At 42.9% G+C, this 13,942-nt stretch overlaps 1 protein-coding gene across 4 annotated transcripts in view; it reads left to right on the top strand.

The window, feature by feature from the left end:
* Positions 1–13,942, top strand: part of stim2b (stromal interaction molecule 2b) — a 156,484-nt gene that overhangs the window by 40,669 nt on the left and 101,873 nt on the right. For 3 of the 4 annotated variants that reach the window (XM_072252920.1, XM_072252919.1, XM_072252923.1), the window contains exon 3: positions 873–1,003. The exons of the other annotated variant lie outside the window; for it this stretch is intronic. In XM_072252920.1, coding sequence (XP_072109021.1) covers positions 873–1,003 — 131 coding nt within the window. The remainder of the gene's footprint in view (positions 1–872; positions 1,004–13,942) is intronic. 4 annotated transcript variants of the gene reach the window in all.

The raw sequence follows: 13,942 nt of genomic DNA, 5'->3' as shown, positions 1-13,942 counted from the left end.
TGCACTGGCTTCTACAGTGTGTGTGTGTGTGTATATATATATATATATATATATATATATATAGATTAAATCCTTCACTAAATAAACTCCCATTGACCTTGCATTTGGGGTGCTGGACTAATGATTGGAGAGGTGAGGTGGTTTGCAGGTGCACTGATGTGAGGTGAGCAAGCAATGGGATTGTGTTGTGACTGTGTAACAGAGGTGGAGACGTTGGTTGCTTGGTTTCTCCGAGGAAGTGATGATTCACAAAAGAATAGGAAGAAAAATTGCTGACTTCATGTGACTTGTGGTTAGTTCATGAATTTTCCTAACAATCATTTTATTGAAATTGTTCATATAAACATTGCATTAAGCCTTAAAGACTTGGAGTAGATTTTCAACTTGCCATATTCAGGTAGCTGTAATTTTTAATTTCCTTTGGAACAGGTGTGTAGATGACTATATTTTCCTTTGAAGCGTTAACTGACATTTGTTTACATACCTTTTAATTGAGTTACATCATCCTACTCCAGAAATGCTGCCGTGTGAAGTGTTTACATTGACAAATCCTATAATAAATTTGGATTTAGAATTGATCATGGAAAAAAAATGATAAAATGAGCTATCTTAAAATGGGAAGTGGTGACATTTGCAAGATCTTGTTTTCTGCTTTCTAAATTGCTTTGCTTAAAATCTACACTTTGTACTCCTTATGTGCAGCAGAATGCTAAATTGATCACACACAAATCGCAGGCCACAAATTTGAGATGTGCAATAAAATTTGATCTCATCAAATTTATGTGGAAAATAAATCAACATTTTTGCTTCAGCTCAAAAAGTGTGGAAATAATTCCAGGATCACATTCTAATCTCTAGCACTTTACTTAAAGATAACTGCGCGACATTGAATGCAGAATGCGTGGATGAAGATGATCGACATTCTTTTGAGGCTATTAGAATGATACACAAACAAATGGATGATGATGCTGATGGAGATGTTGATGTAGAGGAAAGTCATGAGGTAAGACAAATTTTTGAGCATGTAACAGCTTAAACTCCTTATTGTTAAACTCCTGTAATATAGATTTCATACCCTACTTTTGATGATGTAAATATGCAAGCATTAGCTTGGGTTGATTAAAAAAATCATTGATGTTGTTATCTGGCTGGTAATTTTGACTAACTTGATGGAGCTTAAATACTTAAAATGCCTAATGCTGTAACATACACGTTAGAAAGTTTCTTCATCCTATCTTCAGTTAGCTACTTTCAGACAGAGGCTTGGTTAATCTCAAGGGAGGAGAAAATGAATCAAGGTGTCCCACTGCCACTCTCTACCAAACGTATCCATCATTGGTATCCCTTAAATACAGGATTGTGTTTGATATTGGTGCTCTCTCTGTAAACACGTTGCTGAGCAGATTTCATGGGCCAAATTGCTTAATTCTGCTTCTATGTCTATTTTGTCTGGTCTTATTTTTTAAATTTATTGGTCAGAAGCAAATAACTCCTCTGGCTATCTATCCCATAGGATGATGATGGTTCCTTTCCGTCAGTTAGTGGGGTTTAATATGTGCGTCCTGGAGTGGCTGTACAGGCTGATTCTTGACGGGCACTGCTTGCCACATACTTGGCAGGTGAGGCCTGGAGGGGCAGCAGGGGCAGGAGATCTGTTGTGGCGCTTCCTGTGCCTTTCCTCTGTTGCCTCGTTGAGCTTGTTCTCAGCAGCGTCCACACCTTTTCTGATGGTGTCCCTCCACTGTGAGCGATCTTGAACCAGATCGTCCCATGTTGATGGGGCAATGTCAGCTTTCTTGAGGCTCCTGTGCAGGACATCCTTGTACCGTAGGCACTGGCCTCCTTGTTTTCGGGTATCACTGGACAGTTGGCCATACAAGATGTCCTTGGGCAGTCTTCCATCAGGCATTCTGACAACATATCCTGCCCAGCGCAGTTGGGCTGACATCACCAAGGTTGAAACTGCTGGCATTCCAGCTCGCGAGAGGACCTCGGTATTGGAGACCTTGTCTCGCCAGGTGATCTTCATCAGAGAACGTAGGTAACGCTGCTGCAGTTGGTCAAGCTGGCGTAAGTGTCTCTGATATGGGCACCATGTCTCACATCCATATAACAAGGTTGATATGACAACAGCCCTGTATACCTTGCACTTGGTGGCCAACCTGATGTTCTGTGACCAAGCTCGATCTTTCAGCTGACCAAAGGCAAGGCAGGCTTTTCTGGTTCTTGACTCAATCTCTACATCCAGAGAAGCTGAGGATATTATTATGCTGCCCAGGTAGCAAAACCTGTTGACAGCATTTAGACGAGTGTCATCAATGAGGACAGTTGGTTCTTCGTAGCTTGAGCCAGGAGCCAGTTGGTACAAAACTTCCATCTTTTTCCGGCTGATTGTTAGTCGGAAGCTTTTGGCTGCACTGGCAAAGCGGCTGGTAAGTCCTGTAAGTCTTCGAGAGAGTGGGCAACCAGTGCACAGTCATCAGCAAACTGTAGCTCATGCACCACAATGTCCCTGACTTTTGTTTTTGCTCTCAGTCTTGTGAGGTTGAGGAGCCCGCCATCAGCCCTTGTTTGTAGAAAGACCCCTGACTTCAGGTCTGATGTGGCATCCTGAAGAATAGCAGCGAAGAATAGTCCAAACAGAGTAGGAGCCAGAACACATCCCTGTTTTATGCCGTTGCTGATGGAGAATGGGTCTGACAACTCGCCACACATGTTGATGCGGCCTTCCGTGCCATCATGGAACTGACGGATGATGTTGGTTAGGCGTGGGGGGCAACCGAATTTTGGTAGGAGCTTCCACAGGCCATCTCTACCAACAGTGTCAAACGCTTTGGTTAGATCAACAAATATAACATAGAGACTTCTCTGCTGTTCAACACATTTCTCTTGGAGCTGCCTCAGTGAAAAGATCGTGTCCACTGTATTACAGCTTGCTCGAAAACCACACTGGCTTTCTGGAAGGATGTTGTCACTGATGTTGGACACCAAGTGTCTAAGGATGATCTTTGCGAGGCATTTTCCTACAACTGACAGAAGAGAGATGCCACGGTAATTGTTGCAGTCTCTCTTGTCTCTCTTGTGCTTATAGATGGTCATGATTGATGCGTCTTTGAAGTCTTGTGGTAGTTCTGCAGCTCCCCACAACTTTGTGAACAGCTGGAGCAGGCATGATATCAGTGTTTGACCACCATACTGGTAGATCTCGGCTGCAATACCATCAGGCCCTGGTGCTCTGTTGGGTTTTAGCTGTTTGATGGTTTTGATGACCTCGTGAAGAGTAGGGGGAGCATCTAGCTCAACAGTATGGGTGGAGGGTGTACTCTGCCCAGTGCTTCATCGGTGATGGTTCCTGGTCTGTTCAGCAGCTCGTGGAAGTGTTCTTGCCATCTTTTCATGTGCTCTGACTTCTCAGTGAAGATGGATGTACTGTCCTTGCTCAGGAGTTGTGAGGTGCCTTATTTTGATGGGCCATACACAACCTTGATTGCTTCATAGATGCTTCTTAAGTCATTACAGTCAGTGAAGGCTTGTAACTCCTTGGCCTTGTTTGCCCACCACTGGTCTTTCATAGCTCTGAGCTACCTCTGCAAAGTTGATTTTGCACTCAAAAAGGCATGTTTTTTGGAACTTGAGTTTGGGTGTCGAAGAAGAGCCTGGTGTGCAGCTGCCTTAGCTCTCAAAAGGTCTTGCACAGATTGGTTGCTCTCATCAAATCAGTCCTGATGCTCGTGCTTGACTTTCCCCAAGGTGTCCTGGGCAGCGCTGTAGACCGTTTCTTTGAAGACATTCCAGTGCTCAGTAATATCGTCTGGTGGACTCTCAGCCAGTCTGCCTAGAGCAGTTTCCATAGAGGATTTCAGGGCATCTGCACACTCGCGATGTTTCAATTTGGTGGTGTTCAACTTTTTAGGTGGTTTGGCAGCATTCAGTCTGCGTGGAGGTTTGATGGATAGGCATAGATCTGACCACACCATTTGGTGATCAGTTGAGCATTCAGCTCCATGCTTAACTCTGGTGATACGAACGTCAGAGACGTCTGTTTGTCGGGTGATGATATAGTCAATGAGATGCCAGCTTTTAGATCGTGGATGCATCCATGTGCATTTGAGCTTGTCTGGCAATCTGAACAGTGTGTTAGTAATGCACAGTTTGAATTCTGTGCACATTGAGAGGAGCAGTAGCGTGGCGACTTCCAATAAGCTGCTGTTGCTGGGAGACTTTAATGCTCGGGTTGGCAAGGAGTCCACTGTGTGGCCTGGTGTGATTGGACACCAAGGGGTTGGCAACAGTAACGGTAATGGTCTACTGATGGTGGTTTTCAGGTCACTGTAGAATGCCTCCTTGACTTCACTGGGATTAGTCAGAGTTGGGGCGTAAACGTTGACTATGTTGAGGTGGCGTTTTCCTTGCAGAGGTGTACGTAAGGTCTGGATTTGGTCATTTACAGCAACTGGCAGGGTTGGTAGCTTTGCTGCGAGGCAGTTCTTGATAGCCAAGCACACACCAGATTCTTCTCGTTCTCCTTTGGGCCTGCCAGACCAGAAGAATGTGTACCCTCCTTTCTCTTAACAAAGTGCACCTTCTCCAGCGAGTCGGGACTCCTGGAGAGTCGCAGTGTCCACTCTGTAGTCCTTGAGCACACGAGCAACAAGTGGAGTACGTCTCTCTGGGCAATCTGAGTTAGCATTGTCCAACAGAGTTCGTATGTTCCATGAGGCGACGATCAGATTCTGCTTGTTATTCTTACCACTAGACTTGGACTGGTAGACTGGCCAGGTTGGTGTGAGTAGGCTTTGTTTGAGCCACCTTTTCTAGGCCCTTCCCTAGTGATAGGGTGAGCAGTGACTCCCTAAACAGGGCTGCTCAGACGCAGAGGGTGCTGCCTCACCGAATCTCTGCTCTGTAATCTTTGTGCAACCACTCTCCCCCCCGCCACCTGCATGCAGACCTGTGACAACGGCTCCCAGCTGGTCAAGCCTACCGCTTCGCCACTTGTCCGTCACTACAGGACTTGGGTGTGTTGAGGATACCCCACTCCTCAGAAAAGAACAGCGTGTGCGTGAATGGATTTTGGGTGAGTGGGGGGGTTGCACAGGTCCAGACCCACCCTCTCAACATCCCTGCCCGGAACCAGCGGCATGGTGAGGTCCAAGACGGCTGGGGGAAGGTCTGTTACAGTGAATGTCCAGACCAAGCTTCGATGAAAGGGATGCCCTTTCCGCGCTTCACAGCATTAGATGGCCGTTGACCCTACGAGAGGGTTCATCTGCCCTTTGACAGGTCTTGTTTTTTTGTCTTGCCAGGTGCCTAGCCACCCTGCTCACCGGGCAAGCCTGGTGGGGGAAACGGATTAGTCGTCAACCACCTGACCATGCAACAGGTAGTACTGGGTTACGTGGTACCAGTAGCACTCAGACGGGTGACCTGACCTAAAGCGAATAACTACTGCAGCTGTGAATGGGGGTATATTTGAGTTTATCAATATCAATTTGACCTCAGTCCTTGTGAGTTTCTTCCAAGTTCTGAAGTCAGAATTTGGAAATGCTTTATTGGAATAGATTAAGGTATGATAAAACAAGACACCTCAGAACTTGAAGTTTATTATCCACTTAGAGACTAAATATCGCAGTTGAACCCTAATTGTAGGGAGGTGACAATATTGTAATAATGCCCCCAAGAGGCCAGAAGGAAACTCGAGACCGAGGCTTTTGCTTTTAGCTCTAGGTTCATTGCTGTTGACAGAACACTAAATTGGTAAGGAAGGGGCAGGCAACTTTGTATTCCTTTCATGCCAATGACAGAAATTTAATTTTTTTAAACAAAATAAATTCTGTAGATGCTGGAAATCCGGAGTAACACATGTACAATGCTGGAGGAACTCAGTAGATCAGGCAGCTTCTCTGTGGAGAGGAAGCTTCCTTCTTGTCAATTCTTGCTGGGATTTAACCACGCATTTAGCTGCTGTTTTCTGATATATAAATAAGCATGGAAGAGTGATTATAAGTGTTTTAATCACAAACAGGATTACAGCTGGTTGTAATTTGGTTCTCATCTGATTAGAACAAACATGGGTGTATTCCTGTAGGTTCAGTGTACCCCTGACTCTATGTTTGGAACCCACAATGAATTTAACTTTTAATATGCTTTGGTGCAGATTGCATGTACTTCTGACAATTCCCTATTGCTTCTAGTTAGGATATGAACAAGAAACACTTGCCTCTTCATGACCTTTACCTTCCTGAGATGACGCTTGCCTGTTTTTCTGGCAATTGTTAAATATACAGAATGGATGTCTCTTCAAAACATATTTTCAAAATTTCAAACTGTAAATCAACTGTGTATGTATTTCACTGCAATTTAAAATAATGAGTTGATTAATAAATTATAGCTAGGCCTATACCTTGAAACATTCAAGACTTTTCATAATATTTAAAAGTTTCAATAGTTTTTTAAAAATCTTAAACTTAAACATCTATAGGACAAGCTCTAATGAAGTTTTTAATTGGCTGGCCTTCTGCTGAATGACTTTTCTTTATTTTATGGTGATGGTGTGATACTGCACACAAATTCCATGGGAAATGCCATAATTCAGCTTGTGTAATTACATGGGTCTTAAACACTTCAAGTACAATGACGCCAGTTTCAACGGCAGTAAACACCATTTAAAGATGTATTGAGGACTGTGTGCACATTGGTTGTGTGCTTTAGACATTGAGTACCTGGTTACCATGGAGATGACTTAGACACATGTAAGTCTGATGAGTAAAAGTAATGAAGTAAATGTCAATAAAATATGTTAAGCGTAATAACTCTTAACTAGAATCCAGTTCAGAGCATAGCAGACTTTGATTGTAGAGAATTTATGTTAATAGAATTTTTCCTGCAGGCTGTTGATCTGATTAAATGTAGTGCAAGTTTATGATGTTTTATTTGTAATTAGATCTACACTTGAGGTTAGTTTCCTTTGAACAACAGATAACTTTGGGAATTGCTGCAGGTCTCTCAGACCGTGTAATACTAATCCTCTGCATCTATTCATGGGATCACCTTAAATTCTTCCATCTCCCTTTTTTTTTCCACACTTCACCCCTTTTTGGTCAACTTCTGGCTTCTGTTTCTTATAAATAAGCAATGTCATTAGTCTCTTCTGAGGTTGTAAGAAGACTTGCATTTATATAGTTGTTTTCATGTTTACAGAATGTTGAGCAGTGCTTTGTTCAGTAATGAATGTTGTAACGTCAAAACCAATATAGCCGATTTGCACACAGCAGCCTCCAGCATATAGCAACGTGATAACCACCAGATATATTCTCATATAGCTAAGAAGCAAACAAAAAATTGGCTAGGCTATAAAGAATTACTCTGTTCCTTTTCAAAACAGTACCATGTTATCAAATTGGAAAAGGACTTTTTCTGTGTTTAATTCTCCCATCTGTTTCGATTGCCCTAAAGAGGGGAACGCACAGAAATTGTCACTTGCAAATTTGAAAAAACACTGGAAAGAAATATACAGAATCTTACATCAGCTTCTCTTATTTTTAATCTTTGTTCATAGCATTTGTTCAGGTGCTAGATCTGATAGTTAACTATGAGTGCTGACATTTTTTTATAGACTGTAGTTCTAGGTCCTCCATTTTTTTTTCTCTTCCTCCTTTTTTGCCGATATTGCATGGTTAAGCTTATCTTGATTTTTATTCTGTGATGATTCCATTTTGTGTAACAAAATAGACTGCCGTCACGCAAGCATTTCTTCCTCTTTCTCCCCCCTGCTGTTGCTGAGTTCAACATCACCAAAATGGAATAGGATTAGAAGAACTGATGGGGGCAGTCTGGAAGGCCTCACTAGGAACTGCTTCCACTAATTTACATATTTGCAGATAATTAGAATAGTAAATACGGAAGCCATAGTCACTCCATAGTTTTAAGTGCTATAGAACATGGAACAACACAGCACAGTACAGGTCATTTGGCCCACGATGTTGTGCTGACCCTTTACCCTCAAGATCAATCTACTGTTAACGTCCCACGTAGCTCTCCATCTAGGATGCAGTGCTGCAGCTCGACGGCTTAACCATTCACCGTAAAGCCAGTCTTTTAAAGATGGAGGAGGTGGAGTACGCTGCATAATTAACTCGTCGTGGTGCACAGATGTAGCAGTTCTGTCTCAGTCCTGCCACTTGATCTGGAATATCGAGTGGTCAAATGTCGTCCTTTTTATCTGCCGAGGGAATTTACCACCATCACTCCGGTGGTGGTAGGTATTCCATGTCAGGCTGGCACTGAAGAATCTAAACTCCATAATCGACAGGCGAGAAACAACACACCCTGAAGCCTTCCCTATCATTGTGAAGGTTTTCAACCAGGCCAGCTTGAAGGAGTTGCTGAGCAACTACCACCGACGTACCATCTCTTGAACCAGGGGAGCCAACACGCCTGACCGCTGTTATACCACCATCAAGAACGCTTACCCTGCCATTCAACGACTATATCCTGAAATGACTGATTGTCTGGCTGTACTTCTACTCCCAGCCCTTCATCAGGACTGGAAAGGAAGGAGAGAAATCAGAATTTAAAAGTTGGGGTGGGGGGGAGGGAAGGAATAAGTACAAGGTGGCAGACGATTGGTGAAACGGGGGGGGTGAAGTAGAAGCTGGGAAGTTGATTGGTGAAAGAGATAAAGGACTGGAGAAGGGAGGGGGGGATCTGATGGGCGAGGCCAGAAGACCATGGAAGAAAGGGAAGGGGGAGGAGCACCAAACGGAGGCGATGGGCAGGTAGGACGATAAGGTGTGAGAGGCAAACAGGAATGGGGAGTGGTGAAGGAGAAGACGGGGGGGGTGGGGGGGGCAATTACCGGAAGTTTGAGAAATTGATGTTCATGCCGTCAGGTTGGCGACTACTCAGAAGGACTACGAGGTATTGTTCCTCCAACCTGGGTCTGCCCTCATCCTGGCAGTAGAGGAGGCCATGGACTGACAAGTTGGAATGGGAGTGGGAAGTAGAATTGAAATGTGTGGCCACTGCAAAATCTCACTTTTTGTGGTGGATGGAGCTGTTTCACAATCTATGTTGAGTCTCGCTGTTATACTAGAGGCCACACCGGGAGCACTGGATACAGTGGATGACCCCAACAGTCTCACAGGTGAACTGTTGCCTCACCTAGAAGGACTCTTTGGTGCCCTGAATTATAGTGAAGCAGGAGGTGTAAGGGCAGGTGTGCACTTGTTCCGTTTGCAAGGATAAATACCGGGAGGGAGATCAGTGGGGTGGGATAAGTGGACAGGGAGTTGCAGAGGCAATGATCCTTGCAGAGTGGGTTGGAGGGGGGCGGGAAACAGTGTGTGTTGCCCTGGCCAGTAATTTCCTGGTTTACTCTTAGAGCCTTTCTCAATAAAATTTTGATACTAAAATTCTTTCTGCATTTCCTGTTTTGCTTTGTTTCTCATAATTTTTGAACACGATCTCTTGTACTTTAATTCTTTACGTCAGAAAAGCTTAGTTCTATGCAAATTGCAAACAGAAGTTTTAATTTTTAAAAGTTCTATATTATCCTTTAAGATACTCAAAGGAAGAGACCTTCATATTATATTTCATTTTATGTTCCATGCACAATTCTACCAATATTTTACAAAATATGAAGGCTAAAGCTATATGCAGTCACTTAAGAATCAAATACAGTTTAAAAATTCCTTTTTTTTTGTTTTACTTTTTGTGTCCTATGCTTTATATTCTAATATCCTGTTTGGGTCTTCAATTACCTGAGAATATTCATTTCATTACGTTGTATCAATGACTTCATCGACTTTTCTACTGGAATTTAAGTTTTTGGGCCTACTCTGGCATTCATTCAAAATCCAGAAACAATTCTTGTAAACCTTATCACCTAGTTGTTCACTTTATTAGCTTGCTTCTTTCATCTCCATGCCTGCAGGTGGAACTAGCTAAGATCCTTAAAAACAAATGTTCATGTATATTCAGTGCTTGCCACTTCTGCAATCTGATTACAGATCTGAGCACTCTGGTTTATTAAAATTCTAGATCACACCAGTTCCAACATAGAACATTATGACATTCCTCCGGAGTGTCATACAGAGTGGCTGATTATTGTACTCCTGTTTATCAGCTCTCCTCCTTGATGCTGTCTCCTAGGCAATGATTTGAAACTGTTTTTTGTTCATTGACACCAAATTCATTTCTTGACTTTATGTGTGGCCTATATTAATGTAAAATAATTTATGTAAGGCTTGCCTTTGGCCTCTGGTACATGTCAGTATATTTACAGCAAAAGCATTTCTCACCCTGCTGCTGCAACAAAAGATATACCTGATAAACACATCATATTGGTTGAATTTTGCAATGTTATTGCTTGATGACTTTTGCTGCTGGGGGTGGGGTGGGTAGATCCGTTGCCATTATTGAGACTGATTGGATGTTGATGGTTTCACTATCTGCTCTGTCTGAACTGCAATCACTTGCTATTCTGCTGCTTGGTGTTCCACTTCAGTTCATCAATTCCTCTGATAAGGGGCTGTGTATGAAAACCTAAACACTGTATGACTGTTTGTGGTAATGGAGGATGTTGCATTGTCTGGTAATGTGGTGGCCCTGTGCAAAATCAACAGGCACAGCAAAGAACTCCATATTTTGTTTTTCTAATGTGACTAGAAACCATGAAAAATCATGAATTCTAACCTTGTGTTTTTGACTGTGTTGTGTATTAGAATTGCAAACTAACTTGTTAAGAGAAAAAAATGATGAAGTGGTACTCTTTAGGTAGAAGAATGAATCGAGGATTGTTCATGCCAATGAAGGTGCATGAAAAGACCTGGGAAAGGGTAGTCTGCATTTGTAATTTAGGAACTACCAATTAACAATGACCTGCTTCATTTCCCTTTGGTGTTTGAAGATCCAGACCTCAGTAATAAGCCATAGAAAATTACAGTATAGGAACAGCCCTTTTGGCCCACAATGTTGTGCTACTCTAATTAAGCTAATGATGTTTAATTCCTTCTGCCAGCATGTGGTGCATGGCATATGCCTATCTAAGAGACTCTAAAACAATTTTGCACAAATGCCATGATGTACAGGGCAGCAATAATTCAGAGCCATATCAAAGTACATGTATGTTGCCATAGACTTCCTGAGATTAATTGCAGGCATTTACAGTAGAACAAAAATGCAATAAAGTCAATGGAAAAACTACACACAAAGACTAGCAAACAACCAATGTGCAAAAGAAGACTACAAATAAATAAATAAGTGATACTGTGAACATGAGCCGTAGAGTTGTTGAAAGTTAGTTCATAGGTTGTGAAATCAATTCAGAATTGAGGTGAGTGAAGTTATCCACAATGGTTCTGGAGCCTGATGGTTGAAGGGTAATAACTCTTTCCGAACCTGGTGGTGTGGGACTGCCGACAGCTAGCACCTCGAAGACAAAGGTGCTAGCTGCTGGCAGTCCCACACCACCAGGTTCGTGAAGACTTACTACCCTTCAGCCATAAGTGTAGAGTCTACAAAAGATGTCAGCTCTACTGGTAGGATAAATACCAACATCAACATCTTTATGGATATGCAGAGGATAGAGCGATATGGACCACATGCAGACAGAAGGCATTAGGTGTCATTAACTTAATTAGCTTGGTAAACATTGTGGGCTGAAGTTCCTATTCGTATTCTGTGCTCTTCTGTGCTCTATGATTGAGATCCTGATCTTCACACAGCAAAGACAATTGACAGGTCCTTGCCGTGAAATACAGAGGGTTGTACCGGGTTTTTTTGTGGACCTTCAGTGTCATGAATGAGCCTCAATGCATGCTCCTGTATGGGGAGTATTCCCTCAGAGGAACAGTGTTACTTTTTTTTTCCTTTAAACAGGTTGGTTTGCAGTTCTGTTGCAGAGCATATTCACATCACAATGTTTGGATTTAAGTTTTAAAACTGCAATTATTCACTTTAGAAAAATAAATTTTAAGTATGGAGTTGCTTGTAATGCCTGTAGATTTTGCATAGGGCCAGAGTCCAGCATTGCATTCCCAAAACAGGCACTCCATCTCAAGCTCTCTTCATTAACAGGCTGACAGAGGGGATGATTCAAAGATGTTCTCAAAGCCTCCTAGGAAAAAATATATTATCCCCACTAACTTGGAATCTCTGGCCCTGAATTGAGTTCACACTGAGGACCCCAGTTCTCCACGTGGAGAGCATATGGAAGTCGAGTGAAAGATTCTACATTGCCTTTTTCATTATAGTTATTCTACCTCACCCTTGGTAAGGTCTGCAGCTCCCATACTGGTCCCTGCAGCCTATCTCCAACCCCCACTACACACTGATCTAGAGTGCGACTGAGTCACTTCTGATCTTAAGGACTGCGTAAGAAAAGAACCATGAATCAGAAGATAATTACTGTAAAAAAATCTCTGATATGTGCTCTCTTTTGATTAACACTACTTGAGTTCTGTTTTTCCTGTGATGACTTGTTGCTCTCATACACTGCCTCATATTGCCAACGTTTATTTCCAGTAAATTACACAACCAGAGTAATCCTCAAAAACACGAATCGGCTCCTGCCCCAACAAGAACCTGGACTGTTTTAGTTTGGCCATCACCACAATCAGTCTACAGCAGACGCTGCCTCACTGGCTCTCCACTCTGCTCTCGACCACGTGGGCAACCAGAACATGTACATCAGGCCGTTGTTCGATGGCTCACAGATTTCTACAGATGTACGGTGGAGAGCATTCTAACAGGTTGCCTCACCATCTGGTTTGGGGGGGGGGGGCACTCCACAGGATCGGAAATAAGCTGCAAGTAAGATGCAGACAGAGCCTGCTCCATCATGGGCACCAGCCTCCCCAGCATCGAGGACACCTTCAGAAAATGATGCCTCAGAAACTACGCATTCATCATTCAGGACCCCAGTCGCCCAGGACATGCCCACTTCCCGTTAAGGAGGTGGTACTGGAACCTGAAGACACATACTCCAAGTTTTAGGACCAGCTCCTCTGCCCCAGATTTTTGAATGGACACTGAATTCATATATGCTACTTCACTTTTTTTAAACTCTCTTTTTGCACAATTTATTTAATTTAATGTTTTAATATGTATTCTTCTGAGGTGTATATATTTCAATGCTAGGAGTATTGTGGGGAAGGCGGATGAGTTGAGGGTGTGGATTGACATGTGGAATTACGATGTTGTAGCAATTAGTGAAACTTGGCTACAGGAGGGGCAGGACTGGCAGCTTAATATTCCAGGGTCCCGATGTTTCAGATGTGATCGAGGCAGAGGAATGAAAGTGGGGGGAGTAGCATTGCTTGTTAGGGAAAATATTACAGCAGTGCTCAGGCAGGACAGATTAGAGGGCTTGTCTACTGAGTCCTTATGGGTGGAGCTGAGAAACAGGAAAGGTATGGCCACATTAGTGGGATTGTATTACAGACCACCCAATAGTCAACGAGACTTGGAAGAGCAAATCTGCAGAGAGATAGCAGGCAACTGCAGGAAACAAAGTTGTGGTGGTAGGGGATTTTAATTTTCCATATATTGATTGGGACTCCCATACTGTTAGGGGTCTAGATGGTTTAGAGTTTGTAAAATGTGTTCAGGAAAGTTTTCTAAATCAATATATAGAGGGACCAACTAGAGGGGATGCAATATTGGATCTCCTGTTAGGTAACGAATTAGGGCAAGTGACAGAAGTCTGTGTAGGGGAGCACTTTGGTTCCAGTGATCATAACACCATTAGTTTCAATTTGATCATGGACAAGGATAGATCTGGTCCTAGCGTTGAGGTTCTGAACTGGAAGAAGGCCAAATTTGAAGAAATGAGAAAGGATCTAAAAAGTGTGGATTGGGACAGATTGTTCTCTGGCAAAGATGTGATTGGTAGGTGGGAAGCCTTCAAAGGGGAAATTTTGAGAGTGCAGAGTTTGTATGT

The sequence above is a fragment of the Mobula birostris genome, chromosome 3 (genome assembly GCF_030028105.1).
Source record: "Mobula birostris isolate sMobBir1 chromosome 3, sMobBir1.hap1, whole genome shotgun sequence".
Taxonomy (NCBI): Eukaryota; Metazoa; Chordata; class Chondrichthyes; order Myliobatiformes; family Myliobatidae; genus Mobula; species Mobula birostris.
This window is presented reverse-complemented; position numbering and strand designations above follow the sequence as displayed.